The sequence below is a fragment of the Cynocephalus volans genome, chromosome 6 (genome assembly GCF_027409185.1).
Source record: "Cynocephalus volans isolate mCynVol1 chromosome 6, mCynVol1.pri, whole genome shotgun sequence".
Taxonomy (NCBI): domain Eukaryota; kingdom Metazoa; phylum Chordata; class Mammalia; order Dermoptera; family Cynocephalidae; genus Cynocephalus; species Cynocephalus volans.
Genome location: NC_084465.1, coordinates 120640971 through 120661653, shown reverse-complemented (window position 1 = coordinate 120661653; position 20683 = coordinate 120640971). Strand labels below are relative to the sequence as shown.

The 20683-nt window shown below is 45.4% G+C and overlaps 1 protein-coding gene across 1 annotated transcript; it reads left to right on the top strand.

The window, feature by feature from the left end:
• The first annotated feature begins 1917 nt into the window (after nucleotides 1-1917).
• On the top strand, nucleotides 1918-18784 carry CRYM (crystallin mu). The gene is made up of 8 exons (XM_063100888.1): nucleotides 1918-2089; nucleotides 2787-2940; nucleotides 4832-4894; nucleotides 8529-8630; nucleotides 10385-10568; nucleotides 15734-15855; nucleotides 16462-16546; nucleotides 18511-18784. Exons 1-8 carry the CDS (start codon nucleotides 1920-1922, stop codon nucleotides 18573-18575), a joined length of 945 nt encoding a protein of 314 aa, XP_062956958.1. The 5' UTR covers nucleotides 1918-1919; the 3' UTR covers nucleotides 18576-18784.
• Nucleotides 18785-20683: the final 1899 nt, after the last annotated feature.

Below are 20683 nucleotides of genomic sequence, written 5' to 3'. Positions count from 1 at the left end.
TCAAGCCTTTGTTGCAAATTGCATTACAGAAGGTCACCTTGCTTGACTTACTGAATGTTACCCACTTCTATTGTTAAACTTGTTAAACTGTACTTAGCGAAACCCCACCTTTGTCTCTTCCTGCAACTTCTTGGTCTGGAGAATAAATGCAGAAAGAGAACCCCAATTTATGGTTAATTTTCCAAATGGAAGGATGCCTCATGCTTGAAGGTCCTGGGATATTAACCCCTTTCTGGGGCTTCTCTCTGCTCAAAAGAGATGGGCTTTGAGTAATCTTTGGCGGCTCTGTCACCCAGGGGAAAAGGGGTGACAAATCTGTGGGAGGCAAAGCAACATTATTCAGTGCCAAGTGCTGTGCTAAGTGCAATACATATGGTTTCTTATTTTATTGGTACATGTTTGACACTCACTCCTCTTCTGCCTTTTATTGTGATGTGATCATTTCGTAAGAAATGCCCTGTTTCTCCCAACCAAAACACCAGGGGGGCACAACTTAAGTACTCCCACCACTCCCAGGTTCCACTCCTGCTTGTCTGTTTCAGTCTGTGCATTGGCACAAGACCCTTCTTTCTAAATGTCTTTGAAGATGTCATTTCTTTCCAAAGAACCACCCTTCTCAGCTGCCTGCCTCCAAGAACCATGCTCCCAGACATCGTCCCCTATCCCAGCTCAACTCATCTAGCAATTTACTGTTCTCAAAGACTGGACAACATTCCTTCCATTCCTGGGCTTCGCCTGGCTTGAAATGCCCTCTTCATCCCACCCTGCCAAAGTAGCTTAATGGTTAAGAGGACAGTTCTGGAGTCTGACCCCAAGGGCAAAGCCCAACTCCTCTACTGACTTACTGGGTGACCTCGGACAAATCCCTTCCCCTCTCAGAGCCCAAGAGGACAGTAAGACTGATAACGCCGCTCTACCTCAGAGGGTGCTGTACAATTAAATGAGATAATGCACATAAAGTGCATGGTGTGGTACCTGGTACAAAGCAAAGACCAGTAACCTGTTGCTGTACCACTGTTGTCAGAACTATTATTTCAGACCGTGGTTTCTCCCCACTCCTTCGTGACCTCGCCTGCTCAGAATAATGTCTCTCTTTTCTTTGAATTACCTTAAGCCCTCACTTTTCCTATCACTGATTTGGGGGGTAGGGTTTACCTCCTGACATCGCTACCCACCTATGTCCACACTGTCTTATTTCCCATCTCAAGTAAAAGCTCCTTGAAGAATAGACTGCATTTCGGTTTTTTGTGTGACGGAAGCCATTACACCTTGCTCTGGGGACTTTCCCCTTTTTAAAGGTGAAGGTTAATTAGATTAGTTAGCCTGACAGAAAATTGTACACTTGAAGCAATCAACGGCCAGGAATCTCGGAGTGTGAAGGAGATTGGGATAAGAAAATCCATATGGGGGCAGAATTGAAAGGAGAATGTTTTTTTAATGACCCTATGTCTCTTTTCATCTAAGATCTCCTAGCAGCAGGCGACAATTTAATAAGTAAGGGAGCCTCGCCGCTGTTTGCCTGTCTCCGCTGCCTCTTCTCGCCCAGGCAGGGCGACCCAGACAGCAGCCAATCGCAGAGCTGGTGGGGAGGGGACAGACAGGGCGCCAAGCCCTCCGCTAACGCTCTGGACAAGCATTGTGGCTACAGCCGATCCCAGGGATTGAGAAAGTGCACCCGAGAATACTAGCTCCCGGCCTGCCGCTTGCCTTCCAATCTCGCGGAATCCGCGCGAGGGCGGGAGGGGGTCGCGTCTCGCGGGCTCTCGGGATTGGGGTGGGCGGAGGGGAGACGGGCCTGAGGGCGGGGCGGCGCTGCTCCGCCCCCGGAGGCGGGGCGGTGACCGGCGGGCGGCCCCGCAGCGCAGCCCAGGCAGTGCCGACTGCCGAGCCTGGGCCGAGGTTAGAAGGCAGGCGGAGAGATGAGCCGGGCGCCCGCGTTCTTGAGCGCCGCCGAGGTGCAGGTGCACCTCCGCAGTTCCAGCCTCCTCATCCCTCCTCTGGAGGCGGCTCTGGCCAACTTCTCCAGCGGCCCCGACGGAGGGGTCGTGCAGCCCGTGCGCACCGTGGTGCCGGTGGCCAAGCACCGGGGGTGAGTGCGCACCGGGGTGCCGGTGGCCGGGCACTAGGTGGGTGCGGGGGTGGATGCGATCCGTGGTGCCAGTGGCCGGGCACCGGGGCTGAGTGCGCACCGGGGTGCAGGTGGACGAGCACGGGAGCGGTGAGTGCGATCCGTGGTGCTGGTGGCCGGGCACCGGGCTGAGTGCGCACCGGGGCGCAGGTGGACGAGCACGGGGGGTGAATGACGAAGGCCAGGCCAGGGGCAAGAGAAACTGTAAAGGAGGAAAAGGAGGATCGCGAAGGGAAGCGGTGGAGGAGGGAAGAGAAGGTTTGCTTAATCATTGCTGATAACAGCTGCCACTTAATACGCGCTACCCACGGTGCTAAGGGGGCGCATTACAGGTGTTACCTTGTTTAATTCAACACATTCTCCATGTAGGTGGGTTTTGATGCCACCATTGTACTGGTGGAAAACCGAGACTCAGAGAGGTTAAGTGATTACCAGAGTTTACACAGCTAGTAAGCTGCAGAGCCCATAGGTTTTCTGCTCCAGAGCCGGACTCTTGAAAACGCTGTGCAAACTGCCTAAGGGAAGGCAGAGGAACCGGGAGACGGGCGGGAGAGGGTCAGTGGGGCAGTGACAGAGGAAAAAGAAAGTACATGGGGACTTTACAGGAGACCCCAGCACCACCGGGAAGGAGCTGAAGCTTCTCCCTCTCTCCTTGTAGCTTCCTGGGGGTTATGCCTGTCTACAGTGCAGCAGAAGATGCCCTGACCACCAAGCTGGTCACCTTCTACGAGGGCCACAGCACCTCGTCCACAATGCCCTCCCACCAGGCCACTGTGCTACTCTTCGAGCCCAGCAATGGCTCCCTGCTTGCGGTGAGCAACTCCCTATCCTGGGGTGGAGCGGGGCTCTTGGGCCACAGCTAGGCTCACAAGTTAGATATCTATGAGTGGGGGAGTTTTGATTGTAACCACACGTGCCCCTCTACAAGTGACTGGGTACAAGTGACAGAGGAGGTTGTCTGTGACCACATATCTGTTTCTAGGACTGCCTGAGCATGCGTGATCCAGCACCGGAGCCCACTGCTGCTTCAAGTGTGTGACGGTGTAGTAATAAAAATCTTGTCATTCTTGTCAGTGTCCTCTTCCTGTCACTCCCAAATACACAGTTTGAACTAACCCAGTAGCCAAGGAAACATTTACTGAATCCTTGTCAACATGGAAAAGAGAGGGTGTATTATAATCACTTGGAATATTTTCTGAGGGGTACACAGAGACTTGTTTTAACATCTAATCACAGTACCAAAAAGTAGCAGTAGCTCACATTTGGTGAGCCCTTTTTACGTGGCAGGCACTGTCCTAAACACTTCAGGTGTATTAACCCTCTTAATACTTAAAACCAAACTATGAGATAGGTAATATTACCCCTACTTTACAGATGAGGAAACGGAGTCATAGAGGAACCATGCCCAACTTACTCAGGTTTATGTAGCTAAGCAGCATTGCTGGACTTCAAACCTGCTCAGTCTGAGTCCATGGCCTTTACTCTGTTACGACTGTGCTATACCGCCTTTTTATCTGCCACTTATTGAGCGCTTATTGGGTGCCAGGTAGGAGATATTGATCACATTCAAGTCTGACAAATTTCTCTGTGGGAAGTTTTAATAGCTCCCTCTCCCCTCAATTTCTGTTGATTTCCCTGAGGTTCAGATCAGTAGAGCCACTTTGCTTGATGTTACACAACTGGTTACAGAAAGACCCAGAAATCCCTCCTAAGTCTGTCTGACTGTGGAACTTATACTCTTAACTCTTTTGATCTATGTCCTCCAAGCTGGCTCTTAGGCCCTCCCTTCTCCCCTGAATTTCTGTCTCCCAAGGAATGTGGCTGTTCATGACTCCTCTGAGAAGGGTATCTAGTTCTTCCCGATCTATCCTCCTCCCGTAGAGATGGCACCCATACTACTAACCAGTGGTGATTTCCCAGGAGAGTAGGACCTGGCTCTTTGAAACTAGATGACAGGGCCTTAGATCCTAGCTGAATCTACTCAGTAGCTAAGCGATTCAGTTCGTCATCTGTAAAATGAGAATAATGATGCCTACATTCTGAGGGTCAGCTGGGATGAATAATTTATAAGCAGAGAACAGCACAAAGATGGTTACTGTTATTAACCAGGCAAAATTCTCAACCCTCCCTGTGCCTCCTGATCACCTGGGGAGCTTTTAAAAACAAGGATGTCTGGGTCCCACCCCTCAAGATTCAGATCCAGTTAGTCTAAGGGTGGTGACTGGGTTTCGGTATCTTCTCGAAGCTCCCCACATGTGCAGGAGGAGTTGAGAATCACCAAGGCAGAGTCTCATAATCCTTGCCCAAATGTCAAATGATGGTCTTATCCCTCAGGTTCCTCTGTAATTTGGTGTTTTGAAAATCCCAGAGAAAGAAAAGAAAATGGGCAATTCTTAAAGGCCCGCCATGTGCTAGATGTTTTCGTATATGCATTAATATTTCATATTTAATTCCTCACAATAACCCTCTGAATGGTTGGCATTATCTTTGTTTTTACAGGTGAAGAAACCAGTGCTTAGAGATTAAAATGTTTATTCAGTATTGCATATTTTGTCAGTGGGGGAATTAGATTCAGGTCTGACACCAAGCCACTGCTTTTTGTAGGATACTGTAAAACTTCGCAGAGCTACTCTTTTAGAGCTGCTTCTTTCAGTTTAAGTAGTGGATGAGGTGCCCCTTGCTCACTGTCTCCATCCCCCCAAGGTCATGGATGGAACTGTCATCACTGCAAAGAGAACAGCTGCAGCATCTGCCATCGCCACCAAGGTAAGAGAAGTGCCTGGCCGGGCTACCAAGGCAAGCCAGTGGGCGGGGTTGGGTGTCCCAGTCTTGAGAGACTAAGGAAGAAGTGAGGAACTTGTTTTGGTCTTCCTTCGGACATAGCTGGAACTCCACATGCCAAATATGAGATAGCAGTTGAGCACAGGGATTGAGAAAATTATTAGCCACCATTTAACATGCACAGCCAGATTCCAAGTACCTTACATGCATAATTCCTGATCTTCCCATCGACCTTGCAAAGTAGAAATAATTATCTCCATTTGCCAGGATTGTGGCTCAGAGAGGTTATGGGCTTGCCCAGGATCACACAGCTAATGAGTAGTAGAGCAAGAATTTAAAACTCAGCCTGCCTCCCAAGACTGTTGTTTTACCCCTGTTCCATAATGCTCCCCAGAAGACAGTATGGTCGTCCCCTAGGTGAGAGCCAGCCCTTCACAAGAGGCAGAGGGTGAGGCCAACAGACCCAAGCCAGACTCACGTACTCATTACACCACCATTGACTGAGCTCCTGCACGTGTCAGGCACTGTTCTAGATGTTGAGGATACAGCGGTGAACAGAACAGAGAGGCGCACACAGGGGAGGTGGACTATAAGAATGAAAAGTGAAACGCAGATTATGATTTGCTGAAAAAATAAACAGCAAAAAAAACCTTTTGAGTTTAATAATGTGCTAAATAATAAGTATTAATAATGATATTAATAAATATGTAATTAATTATTAAACAATATTTATGAATTAATAAATAATAGGGTGTTTAAAGTTTGCTAAAAAGTAAAATCAACAACCATCAAAACCACATAGTATGTCAGAAAGATGAAAATAAAGCAGAATCAAGAGTATTGGGGAGGGGTGACATTTTCAATGATCCAGGAAAGAGGTCACTGAGAAGGTGGCACTTGAGTAAAGACTGAAATTGGTGAGTGAGTGACCCAGGCAGAAACGTGGAGGAGCCCTTTAGACAGAAGGAACTGTGGGAGATGGGGGCGATGATGTTTTTGAGCAGTATCCGGGCATCCCACAAGAAAAACAGTAGTTTTAGAGTTAAGAAGAGGAGGCTTAGAAAACAGGGAGTCCGGAATCTTTCGTGTTAAATGGAGAAGTGCAGGGTGTTGGCAGGCTGGTTTTCCTGAGCATAAGGGAACAGTGGTGAGCCAGGGCAGGGTTGGAGCAGCAAAGACCTGGTATTCGGATTGTACGTGAAGGTTTTGTAAATATGTGATGGAGAGGGAAGAATGTGAGGATTAATCTGGTAATTTTATATGAAGGGAGTAGACTAAAGCACCCACCTCGATAAACTGGTTTTTAATTATATCCAGACCCAACTCATATCAAAATAATAAACGGACTTCTTGAGATATGTTTGCTGGTAATTTAGGATCAGAATGAGTCTTATAATACTGCCTTATGTTTCTAAAGGACTTTGGCCTTTTTCAAAATAATTTCCAACCCATTGTCAGGACCTTGAGTTTCTGTGAGGAAGTCAGAGCAGTATTATCGGCCTCATTTCATGCAGTAGGAAATAGAAATGAGGGTTTCCAAAAGTCCTATATAACTAGGCACCTGTGAGTTCTTCTTGTCCCAGATCAGTAGTTTCCAACCCAAGCTATGCAGCAGCATCAGCTGGAGAAGTTTTTTAAAATTCAGTTTCCCAGAACTACTGAATCAAAATCTTTGAGGGTGGGGCCCAGGAAACTAGCTTTATTTTTTTAATCGTCTGTGATTGATTCTGAAGATCAACCAGTTTGGGAACCAGACTGTTGTAAACCGAGCCCTCAGTAAAACTGGGCTATGTTGTGTTAATTAAAACTGGGCTATGTTGGTTTGATACTTCAGAGTTTAGGCTAAAACTTCACATCTTTATTCAGATGTGCTATTTAAATATGGAACAAAGGGTCTATTTTACTTTTGTTCTTAATTACCTGCATGCTTATGGGGAATGAATGAAGTGCCACTAATCCTATTATGATTTAATAAATCTTGAAAACATTTATAGCATTTAAGAAAGGAGATGTCAATTATAGCATATTACCAGGGCAACAAATGATTAAGTAAGGCAACCAATCACAATTATAGATTTAGCTTTGTGGTTAAAGGTTACTTTTACAGGACATTGTAACAATTTCTGAAGCTCTGGTGCATTTCCAAGAATATGTTTATATTAACTGAGAACAGAAAAAAATGGTCACAGTTAAGGAAAAATCACTTAATTCTCTTTTTGCACAAGAGCATAAGATCACTAGTCTTATGGATATTGTCATTTTGAAATCTTTTCAAGTCAGATTCTTTGAACTATATTTTATGGCACAGCATGGTACCTGTCCTTCCACAGCTATAGGAGAGACAAATATCTCCCAATATTTCCAAGCCTCCTTTTTGCTAGTAATTAATAGATAAGAAGACCTTTCACTTAAAACTTTTCACTTTTAAGGTTAAATTCCAAATTTCAGCAAGTAGAAGTGTAAGAAAGAGCAGACCAAAATTATAGTAAATGAAATACAGAAAAGGCAGAAGAGAGTCTTATTTAATACATGTGGTCTGAGGGGCAAGTGATGTCTTTCCTCCTGCTGGTAGTTCTCAACCAAGGATAATTTTGCTACCAGCTGCAGGGACATTTAGCAATATTTGGACCCATTTTTGGTGGGTACAACTAGGAGGTAGAAGGTGGCAGGTACTACTGACATATAATAGATAGAGAACAGGGATGCCATTGGGCTTCCTATAGTGCACAGGACAGCCCCCTTCCCCAACAGACAATTACCTGACCCAAATTTCAGTAGTGCTGAGGTTGAGAAAACCTGCTCTACTTCCTGTAGGTCATAATAGGCATGTACCAATTCTATGCAAATAAGATTGCCTCCATCCTCATGGGGCTTAAAGACCAGTACAAGAAAATAAATCTATAAACAAATAAGCACTGTGGAGTGGTGCATTCTATCAGGGAGGTCAGAAAGAGGTGACACTTGATATGTTTTGATAACAAAATCCTATTCCCAAGCAGAGACACGCATACACCCTCACAAATGCCAGCTCTACATTCGTCTTTAAAAGACAGAGACTGTGAAAGGATCGACAAAGAGTGGCCCCAGAAAATATAGCTGAGAACCCTGGGAAACAGGGGCTGATAGATTCCAGGTAGCTCTTAGAAGCAGCTCAGGCTCTGAGAAGTAGGTGTTGCTTAGCAAGTACCTGAGATGGACTAGCACAGGAGAAAGAACATGGGCCCCGGAGTATGGAAGGGGGGGTTTGGAGCCCCACTGTGCCATTTAATAGTTGTAGAACCCTGAGCAAGTTAGTTAACCTGTTTGGACCTCAGTTTCCTCATCTGTAAGAGGAGAATAACAATAGGAGTCTCCAACGCGTAGGGTTATTGTCCAGACTAAATGAGATAATACGGGTACAGCGCTGGCATACATTAGGTGCTTAATGCAGGCTCCTTCCTTCATGCCTCACTCTGCAGAGGGGACACTAAAACACAAAATGACATCTCCTTGATGGCCTGTGAGCTCTTGAGGGAGCTGAAGACAGGGCAGAAGTCACCTAATACTCTAAACCGTGTTTGTGTGTCACCTGGCTGCTGGTGGTCCCCTTGACCCTTTCCTTGTCATTTCTCTCAAATAGTTTTTGAAACCCCCCAGCAGTGAGGTGCTGTGTATCCTCGGGGCTGGAGTCCAGGCCTACAGCCATTATGAAGTCTTCACAGAGCAGTTCTGCTTTAAGGAGGTGAGTCTGGGGCGAGACTGGGAGAAAATAAGGAAGGGGGTGGCTGGTGACCTGGGTCTGTACTTCCTTACTGCAGCATGAGTTATTTTGAAATGATAAGGTTGAAAGTTCAATCTAGACCATTCCATTATCTCCATGACTTCCCAAGCCCTGATGGAGGCGATGGGAGTGAAGAGTCAGACGAAGGTCTGATCACCTCTCCCCAGTTTCTCAGTTCACAGGGCACGTGCATGAGGATCCAGCAAGCCTACTCGGTTAGTTGAAGGATTCTATTAGACCCATTTATATTTCCACTTGTCCTTTTTGCCACTCTCTTTGCTTCTCTTAGGATGACTTTAAATATTCAGGATTGTGGGTCCAGGAACTAAGGCCTACAGAGCAGGAGGCCACAAGCAAGCCTTTCTGCAGTCTCCACACTGGTCCTCCTTTCCCCTGTTGTGGCTCACACTTCCTGCTGGGATTTATTTATTTATTTATTTATTTATTTTTGGCGGCTGGCTGGTACAGAAATATGAACCCTTGACTTGCCTCCTGGAGATGTAGGATGCTGTTTTTATTTTATTTCTTTTTTAAAAAATTTTATATGTATGAGAGGGGTGGAACAGGTTTAAAGTATGGTTTTTAATTATAAAAATAATATCTCTCCTTTAGGAAACAGAGAGTATAAGAGGGAAAACAAAAGAAAAATGCCCTTTTATCTGTTTTCAAAGACAAGCAGTTGAGAACTTCCAATCTTCTCTCACCAGCTTTTTATAATACAGTTGTAATCACAATAGATACGCACAGTCGTATATCCTGTCTTTTCATTGAATATTCAAACATCATCACTTTTCCAGGTTTTCTAGTTTTTGTGTAATATTCACATAGTTTTCTATCAAGAAGGGTGATGTGGTTAACCAGTTGCTTATGACTCGACATAATGTACTGTTTTTCACCTTGCTTGATGAACTTAATTTCTGTATTTATTTATATTTGCTTATGAGACATTCTTTAGGCCTTGTTTTCTCTTGAAGGCTGACAACTCCCGACCTAGACACTGAAACCTACTAAGCAAGCTAGCAAGTCTCCAGCTCCTGGAAAGCCAGTGACACTCCACACCGTCCCACCCCGCCCCTTCCAGGATTCTAACTGTAGCTCCCACCCTTGGCCTTTTCATTGGCTGCACGATTCTCCTTCAAACCCTTCTGATCTTTAGTTCCCTACATACTCTGCAGAGATCAAGCTCTTCCATGTAAAGCACAGCCATAAATTCTGTGATCCTTTTAATGAATCTCACACCTGCTACAACTACTTCACAGGGTCACAGACATAAAGTGTGAGTTTGATACTGACTTCTCCCAGTTGTCATTCCCATTTTACAGACATGAAAACTAAGGCTAGGTGAGTTGAAGTAGTCCCAGGAGCAGTAAGTGACGAAGCAAGGACTGGTCCCAAACCTTCCTAGCTCCAGAACTTGCTCTGCCAATCATTCAGCTGTATGGTAACTACTAAGCTATGGAGGCTGTGTGTCCTGGCCTACAACTGAAAAACTTCCACCCTTCTTTAAAGGGGAAAGTGGTAGAGAAAGCTCATTTTCAAATATCTGGCTGTGTGTCTGACCAGATGAATGCTATACCCTTGATCAAGTGTTCATTCCCCTCAGGGAATGATTTAGACGACTGTAGTCCCCATCCCAGAGTGGCACCCCTAGGCTTGGTGTAACATAAGCAGCCAAAACATGACACCAATGTCCCTCTTGTTACCCCCCAATGAAGGTGAGGATATGGAACCGCACCAAAGAAAATGCAGAGAAGTTTGCAAACACAGTGCAAGGAGAGGTACTGGTCTGTTCTTCGGTCCAGGAGGCTGTGACAGGTGCGGATGTGATCATCACAGTCACCATGGCAACAGAGCCCATTCTGTTTGGTGAATGGGTAAAGCCAGGGGCTCACATCAATGGTAAGTAGAGTGGCTCCATGAGCCATGGGTGGTGGTGTCCAGAGTCCTCCCTAGACTGGACTGAAGGCTGTATCTGCGGAGCTGGTCTACTCATTATGCAGAATGCCCCAGCTTTTGGGGTGGGGCCTGAAAATGTGTAAGTCCTGATGATATTGGCTCCAAAATGTGAAAAGGAAATTGCAAACCTGAGACTGATATTCTATAGAATGTAACATTATGGCAAATGGTCAACCACAGCTCAATTCTTAAATGTGATGAAGTTTAAATCACACAGGCCAAATGAATCATTGGTTCTTAAAAACACTTAGAATTATAAAATATTTTTTTAAAATATAGTACAAAAGACATTTAATGTGACATGTGGATGCTTTTTAAAACGTGTGTTAGGATGGAGAGTACAGGAAGAGACTCTAAACATAAGGGAGCCTGGGGCCTCTGAAGATCTTCAAATGGCCCTGGAGGTTATAGCAAGAGCTGGTCAATATGGAATACCTACTGTTGCAGGTGCTGTTCTAAATTCTTTGTATGTATTATGTCACTTAATCCTTACACCAGCCTTGTAAGGTAGGAACTATTATTATCATGAGCCCCATTTTACAGGTGGGTAAACGAAGGCACTGGAGACAGTAAGTAACGTGCCCCAAGTCAGAAGCTCTTAGTGGCAGAGCTGGGACTTGAACTGAGGCAGCCTACCCTCAGAGCTCAAGCTCTTAAATAATACCTGATGCTATCTTCCAATAGGAAGACTGGATTCTGGTAGGCAGAGCAGGCAAAGCCTAGAGTATTTAGAGATGGTATCCGTGCCCCATGGTTTAGCAATCAGCACATGGTGTGAACTCAGAAGCTAAGAGCTCTGCACACATGGACAGATGAGCCAGCCAGAGGCAAGTAAAAGGATTATGCATTTATTCATAACTGTGTTTTGAATCCCTACCATGTGCCAGGCCCTGTTCTAGACACTGGAGATGCCACAGTAAGCAGGCACTCAAGGTCACTGCTTTCCCGGTGGCTACATTCCAGTGAGGGGAGATGGACAGCAAACATGTGAACACGTAAGAGGGTACTTCCAAATGCTCGTGGGAAAGTATAATTAAAAGACAATATGAACCTTTCCATGAACTTTCTGAAGTACCTTCATAGATGAACTAGATAGTTCCAGCCAAAGATGAGTCCCGTGAAGGAAGCAAGATGTTATGCAATGGAGCCTGAGAGCAGAAGCAGAAGGTAGAAATCGGGGCAGGTGCTTTCAGTAGGGTGCCTGAGAAGCTCTGTGAGGAGGTGATTTTCCAGACAGAGGGAATGGCGAATGCCAAGGTCCTGAGGGTGGATGTGAACACAGCATGTCTGAGGCACGAGCCAGACTAAGTTGGAGGCCTAGTCTGTGCAGGACTGGCCTTGTCACACAGGGCTGGGGAGGAGGCTAGAGGTGGGTTGGTTGGTAGTAAGAGGTGGGTCAGGGCTGGCTTTAAGGACAATAAAACCATTTCTGGAAGGACTTCAGAAATCAAGAGGAACCTTTCTTTTTTTTTTTTCCCTCAACACTATTTATTAAAGAGGAAGTCTTTTCCCTAATGTATGCTCTTGGTGCCTTCCAACAAAGTTTTTAATACAACATGAATAGTTTGCGGCCCATAATGTATATTCAAGGCAAAGTGCCAAGATAACTTTTTTTCTAAAAACTTTGTTTATTCATTTTTGATTATACATAACTATGGGGTACAGAGTTGACCATCAGTATTTGTGTACAGTATGTGATGACCAAATCAATATTATTAGCATGTTCATCATTACAAATCGTAATTACTCTGTGTCCCTTACCCAATTACTCCCTAACACCCCTTCCCCTCCCCGTTTCCCACCTCTGGTAACTATAGATCTGTTCTCTCCTTCTGGAAGTCCAACATTTTATTGTGGTCTTTTCTTTTCTTCTCTTATTTTTCTTACCTTTCTTGGTGATATGGGTTCCCGAGAACAGAGCTAAATCTTCAGCAAGAACAACTAGATTTTTTTTTTTTTCCAGAGTCAAACAACACATTGTGATGTTGCAGTTTCTATGGTTCAGGGGTCTGGGCATGGGTTGGGTGGGTCCTCTGCTCAGTCTCATGAGGATGAAGTCAGGTGTTATCCCATGCTGCTGTCTCAGCCAGTGCTTGGGTCCTCTTCCAGGTTATGGCGGGATTCTGTTTCTTTATGTTGTAGGATGGAGGACCCCATTTCCCTGGGGCCCTGCGCAGCTCCTGGAGACCACCCACATTCCTTGCCACGGAGACCCTCAATCCTCAAAGCCAGCAACAGAGAATCCCCCTCGAGTGGGATCCCTCTCACACTCGGAATCTCTCTCCAGGGAGGGCTAACTGGATTTTTTAAATTATTATTATTAATTATACATATTTGTGGAGTACAGAATCAAATATCAACATGTGTACAATATGTGGCGATCAAATCAGGATTAGCATACTCATGTTTACAAAATGTAATCAATCTTTGTGACCCTTAACTAGTTTCTCGCTAACCCTCTACCCTCCTCCTTTCTACCTCTAATAACCACAGTTCTGTTCTTTCTTTTTTGTGTTTTTTAAAGTTTAATGTGTTATTGTGATTTTTTCTTTCTTTTCTTTTCTATTTTTTTCTTCTCTTTCTGGATTTCAAGTCAAGCCTTCTCTTATGTTTCCCTGGCCTAGGAACAAAACTGGTTTATGTGTCCACAGAGTCATCAAATACACTTAAGAAAATGTGTTAAAAATGCAGACAACAGGGAAACACCAACTCCAGATTTTGCTTCATTTACAGCTTGGCCGAGAAGCAGCCTCCCCCTTTCCTCACCCTGCCCGCCCCTGTCACCCCTTTGGCCCCCCGAAGCAAGGCCAGAGCCCTCCCTTTGCTGCCGGGCCCCTCCCTCTGCCTCAGTGGCCTCACTTGACACTTTGAGGTCCTACCCTGCTCTTAACAGCACGTCTGTGGGGGACAGTGCAGCAGGGAGGGGTGGCCTGAGAAACCGGGTCCTTTTCCCACCAAGCTTATGATTTATTCACAAGCTTCATTAGTGAGTGCTTTTGTTCTATAGAGCTCCCCACACAAACAACCTTCAAGACAGACATTTTTACACCAGTCTTTTTGGAAATCAGAGCGAGGAAGAACAGCAGGAGAGGGACCAAGTACAGAGAGAGCTGCACGGCAGGGCGAGAGGGCTTGTAAATGCTGCATGATATCTGTGTAAGGCTTTATAGCAGTTTTCAAAGACTAACTGGCCATGGGCTGGATCCAGCCAACAGACGTGTGTTGTTTAGACCATAGAGTGTTCTAAAAATCAAGAAATAACACATGCAAATACATTTTCTGCTTCTCTCTTTTTTGAAAATAAATAAATAAAAGGAATATCTGTTAACAGTGGGCCTGCATTTACACACAGCAGTAATTAGTGGGAGCTGAACGATGACTGTCCCCTTTCTTCTGTGACCGACAGTGGTCTCCACTGTTTCCAGTTCAGTCCCTCTGATCAGCTTTGCCCCTCTTCATTACCTGCCTGGCCCTGCAGGCATTTGGTTACAGCCTCTGCATTATCCTATGTCCCAGTGCCAGTGTTGCATTGGATTCACTGTTCCGGTCCTGGACTCTGCAGAGCATGTGAAATCTCAGGGCCAAGACAGAGCCAGCTTTCTTTTTACTAGGGCTTCTCCGTGACCCTGCAACTGGGCTGTTTTGTCATAAGTTAACAGAAGTGGTTGAAATGGGAGTGATTGGAGAACGAGCAAACGGACAGACAGAAGGCAAGGAATGTGGAGTATTAACGAGCTCCAAGGGATTTCTCTGCTTTTGTATGGAAGTCATAGCTCCTGATAAGCAGAAGTGGCGTGAAACTCACAGTGCTCTCCCAAACATAGATTTTCTTGTGAGATACTTAACCTCGACAAGTACCCTCACTTTTCTGAGCCTCAGTTTGTGCATGTGTTAAATGGGAATCAGACACTAAAGTGTACTTGTGAAGACCATCCATGGAATGTATAAAACATCCCATGGAAAGTAGGCATCAAATAAGCAAATGCTAAGTTGCCTCAAAGTCTTTTAGGAGTAAGATGGGGTATGGAATGGAAAGAAAAAAATGGTAGTTATTATTCTTAATACGTATTCAGTCTTACTTATTGGGAGGGATGTAGCCTAGGGAATGAGGAGGTATTTTTTTTTTTCATTGGTTATGAATATTCATGAGATACAAAGCTGATTGTCACCCCTCGTGCCCAAGATGTGAAGGCCAGATCCATACTGGCAGCATGCCCATTACCACAACTTGCATTTGTACCCCGTGTCCCCCACCCAATAATCCCCAACCTCCCTACCCATCCCCCTTTATCCCCACTCCTTTTGTATCCCAAGGTATGTTCTCTCCCTCTGCAAGTCCGATGCACCACTGCGGTCTTTCTTTCCTCCCTTCTTTCTCTCTTAGCTCCCACATATGAGTGAGCACATGCAGTATTTATCCCTCTGTGCTTTGCTTATTTCACTGAACATAAGTTTCTTCAGGCTCATCCATGTTGTTACAAATGGGAGAATTTCATTCTTTTTTATGGCTGAATAGTATTCCGTATTGTATATACATACCACAGTTTCCTTATCCAACCATCCATTGATGGACTTTTAGGTTGGTTCCATGTCTTGGCTATTGTAAACAGAGCTGCGATGAACATGGGAGTGCAGGTGTCCCTTTGACATGATGATTTCCATTCCTCTGGGTACATACCCAGAAGTGGGATTTCTGGATCGTATGGAAGATCTATCTGTAGTTGTTTGAGAAACCTCCATACTGTTTTCCATAGTGGTTGTACTAATATACAGTCCCACCAACAGTGCAGGAGTGTTCCCTTCTCTCCACACCCTCACCAGCATTCGTTGTTCACTGTCTTTTATTATAGCCAGTTTAACTGGAGTAAGGTGGTATCTCAATGTAGTTTTAATTTGCATTTCCCTGATGACTAGTGATGATGGGCATTTTTTCATGTACCTGTTGGCCATTTGTACGTCTTCCTTTGAAAAATGTCTATTCAGCTAGAGGAGGTATTTCAAATCTGAATGTTCACACATGTCCTTGTTCACCTCCCTCCCATACTTCGGCCCTTTTACTATCCCTTGGGGCTGTTCCCGGGCTTAGGGTCTGTTTTGCTATCTCTTAGCCATCGGAGCCAGCAGACCCGACTGGAGAGAACTGGATGACGAGCTCATGAAGCAAGCTGTGCTATATGTGGATTCCCGGGAGGCTGCCCTGAAGGAGTCTGGAGATGTCCTGTTGTCAGGGGTGAGCCTCCTCTCAGCTCTGTCGGGGCTGCTGCCTGGCTGGTCTCACCTGGATCCCAGGGTTTCATCACCTTCCCCTTTAGTTTAGCTTGCTCCAGACCTTGGTTACCCCCCTCCTTGTGGAGAAGGAACTCCTAAACATCTTGCAGCTCTTTTTAATCCCTTTCCAGAATAATATAGCCATAATGGCCAGCACAGCAGGCTGTGGTTGGCCACCTTCTAGCCATCTTTTAGCCTGGTAATCAAGGCAGAGAAGCAAGAAACGGGGCTACCAAGATAATGTGCTCAGATAAGAACGTGCCTATCTCTGCACACAGTGACCGGCAGGACAACGCCCTGGGCACAAACTCGGATCTCTGTATTCGTGGCATCCCAAAGACAGATGCTACCCAAAAAGGATTTCAGTGGGCAGCATGCTGCCTGATACCATCCAGTTTACAAATGGTGAATGGTGCTTTTTTGTTTTTTGTTGTTTGTGGGGTTTGTTTGTTTGTTTTTTATCAAGTTTATCCTTTATCCAGTTCAGGGACTCCCTGTGCTGGCTTCAGAGGTAGACCCTGAGCAGACTTGAGCTTCATGCCTGGGCCAGCACGTGTTTATTTCACAGGCTGAGATCTTCGCTGAGCTGGGAGAGGTGGTGAAGGGCGTGAAGCCAGCCCACTGTGAGAAGACCACCGTGTTCAAGTCTCTGGGTGAGATCCATTGTTCCCTGGGCATAACTCCAACCAGAGCACAAGGAAGGGTTACCCGTGAGTGGGCAGAGGAACCAGTCGCCAGGCGGGGTAGCTGAGTCCCTGTGAAACCCATCGTCGGGTCAATTATTTACATGTCTCAGCATAGCAGTGAAGCCCATGAACTCTGGAATTGGGCACTCATGGGTGGGAGTCCCTTCTCTGCAACTCACTGGTCCTTGGGCAACTGACCTGACCTCTCTGAGCTACAGTTTCTTCACCACCTGAGTTGTTGGGATTAAGTGAGATGTGCAAATAAAATGATTTGCACCTAGTGTCAGCAGTAAATCATTTAGACTTAGATCTAAATGAAATTCAGAAGAAGGTATCTTTCAGAGGTGGGGGCAGGGAATAAAGACATTAAAAGACAGGGAGCCTAAGGGAAATGGCAGAGGGACCTAACCTGAAAGCGACTTAGGTGGGAGGTACAGCCTGAGACCCCTTCATTCCCTCCTTCCCTACCCTTCCACTTGCTTTGAGGAGGGCTTCCATGGAAGCCCCATGTCACCTGAGTTGGGACTGGTAGAAGCCCAGCAAAAGGCAGGCTCCCTGTGGCCAGGCTGCCCTGTGGCCCAGCTCTCCCACTCTACCACATATAAGGAAATTACATGGGAACAGGGCTGATATTCAGCTTAAATATACCCCAAATATTGGAATACTCCCAAACTGGGTGGTAAATAGTTGCTAACCTGGGCCCCTCCAGAGTGCTGTCTGTCCCTCTCTCAATACCATTCATACTTGTTCATGATCAGGCAACAAAAGCTTTAATGCTGGGCAGAGCATTCAGAATCCTTCAGCCACCTGCACACATGCCACTGGTTAGTACTCATACCTTGGTGATTGTTAAATACTTTTAAACTGTCATACACTGGAAGACAGGCGAAGACAGTACACACTTTATCCAGAGCCTGGTTCAAAGACATCACACTGATCCAGATGAGTTCATAGCAGATCAGAGGTCAGCCAGTCCCCATAAGGAAACAAAACTCTGCAGAAACCTGCTCTACCCTTTTGAGCAACTTTTGTTTTCTCACTTATGGGTATTGGTTTATCGACATATCCTTTCATCTAACAGATGCATATTAAGCGCCTAGTATGTATCTGTGCTGGGTACAGAGGTTAAGGTATGTATCCAATGCAGGGTTTGAACTGGACCAGGGGTCAGTAAACTACACACATCCTGTGGGCCAAACCCGACCCACTGCCTATTTTTGTATGACCCATGAGCCGAAAATGGTTTTTATGTTTTCAAATGATTGGGGAAAAAAAAGAATGATATTTCATGACACATGAAAATGATTTGAAATTCATGCTTTAATGTTGATAAATACAGCCAGGCTTATTTGTTACCTGCTGTCTATTGCTGCTTTTCCACTACAGATTGAGCATCCCAAATCCCAAAATCCGCAATCCAAAATTCACAACTTTTTGTGCACCTGACACTCAAAGGAACATTTCAGATTTTGGATTTCTGGATTATGGATGCTCACCCAATATGTATGCTACAAATATTCTGAAATCCAAAAAAAAATTAAAATCCAAAACACTAATGGTCCCAAGCATTTCAGATAAGGGATACTCAACCTGTAAATGGGCAGAGTTGAGTAATTGCAACAGAAACCATATAGCCCACAAAGCCTAAAATACTATCTGACCCTTTATAGAAAGTTTGCTGACCCCTGAACTTGACCTTGAAGGACACAATTTGTTTGGTGGGCGTTTCTTGCTCAGTATCATATGCCCTCCTGTGACCTGCTCTTTGCAGACCACCTGAGCCTGAGCTTACCCCTGGGTACTAGTCCCTATTATCCTGATGGGCATTAACAGCACGGACAATGTATCAGAAAACTGCCAGACACTGGGGCTGGGTTGTTTCAGGAAAAGTTGTTCTACCAAAAAGTGAACCAAATTTCTGTTCATTCCAGGAATGGCAGTTGAAGACATGGTTGCAGCCAAACTGGTGTATGATTCCTGGTCATCTGATAAATAAACAAAGGGACGCTGTGTTGAGGTGGACACAAAAGGAGCATTGCCACTGGTTGTCTCAATTTCTAGATTGAATGAGGGAGCCCAGTCCCCAGTGAACTATAGTTCTGGGCTTATGTCTTACCTTAAATACCGAGATCCCCACTCACGTTTTTAGTTGGAAACAAAACTGGGTGACCGTTTCTACTGCTGTGCCAGGTAACAGTGGTGTCCCTCTCCCTTGTGTTTCACTGCATTTTGTATTTCCCTGAAATAAAGCATTTTCCTCTTCTGCAGCGTTTGCTTCAGTAACTTTTGTTCCTCACAGCAAGGAAAGCCAGGGGTCAGGTGCCCCCTCACTCACTGGGAGCTCCAATAACTATCATGAGATTTTTTTCTCCACTTTCTTGAGATACAACTCACATACCATAAAATTTACCATTTTAAGGTGTACAATTCAGTGGGTTTTAGGATATGCACAGAGTTGTGCAACCATCACCATATCTAATTCCAGGACGTTTTCATTTCCCCAGAAGAAGCCTGTTGCCCATTCGCTGTCACTCCACATTCACTCGTCTTCCTGGAAACCACTGATCTACTTTCCATCTCTATGGATTTGCCTCATCTGGAAATTTCTTGTAAATAGAATCAGATAATATGTATAGCTTCTTTTTTTCTTTTATGTCTGGCTTCTTAGAATTAAAATTTAAAGGAATAATGGCATATCTATATAGGTCAAGACTGCTTTGGTCACAAGTGGTAGAGACCACAACCCAAACTAACTTTAGCTAAGTAATGAATGAATGAACGAGGAATGGATTTTACTAGCTCTCACAATTAAGAAGTACACAGGTATCTGGTGTCAGGTACAGCTGTGTCCAAGGGCTCTAAGTGCCATCAGGACCCAATCTTGTTCTGTCCCTCTCTTCTGTTTTCTTCAATGTTGGCTCCATTGTCAAGCTAGTGGCAGCACAGTGGCCGGCAGCTCATGAATTATATTCTGTCCTTTTTACCAACCCTAGCATAAGAGATCCTCTTCCTTCACAGTTAAAAGTCCTAGATCCGAGACTCACTGGGCCATCCAGGTCTTGAGCCAATTCCTGAGCCCAATATCATGGCTGAGAGAGAGAGAGAATAATCCGTTTGGCCAGGCTCGGGCCATATGCCTGTCCCTATGTAGCCCCACTTTTGTCCAGAGGGATTTGATGTCCTGATTATCCAGGCCTGGGTCATATGCCCACCTTTGAAGCCAGGCGTGGAATCAGTCCATCTGGCCACATGAGCTGACAGAAAAAGAGGGAGGATTGGTATTCGGAAGGCAAAATCTACAGATGTCACTACAGTGTCAGTCCTGAAAGAATCATTAGGAATCAATTAGTCCAACCTCCTTAACTTACAGATGGGGAAACTGAGGACCGGAGATGCTTTCCCCAGGCCCCTTGACTCATGAGCAGAGCTGTGTTGCCCTTGTCCTGCCAAAGACCCAGTCCAAATCCCACCCCCACCCCCAGGCTGGGTATCAGCCAAGTCAGCAGCAAAGCAAAGCATGTTATTTTGATTTGTTTCCCACCCGTACTCCTCCTGGCAGGGCCTCTTCATGTTCCAGGTGGCTTAGCCTAAAGTTTATCACATTTTCCAGGCTGTCTGGACAGGGGCATTTGTGCTGAAATAAAATACCCACATGATCTGATTCTGCACACCTCAAGAGACTAAGGAGTCTTCATGGGGATCTTAATGGTCACAACCCTATAGGATATGCAGAGAAGGGTGTCTGATGTTGAGAATATTCATTCATCTATTCTTTCATCCTTTCCACAGGAGCCCCAATCATCACTCTGTGCTAGGCTACTGAGATACAACAAAAGAAGTGCTCACCCCAAAGAATGCCCAATCCAGAGGGCAGACAGACATGTAAAAAGTCAATTACAGTATAGTACTTTGGTGTTACAGGAACAAATGGTGCAGGGTCCTAGCAGGAAATAGATGCCACATTCAAAAGGGGTGATTGAAGAGGATTTAATGAAAAGACTATGTAAGAAGCACCTCAGGGCTAGCCACAGTAGGAAGTTGCTACTACCGCTGAGCTTGAAAGAGCAATTATTGGAGCCCAGAAGACCTGGAGCTGCAGCGGTG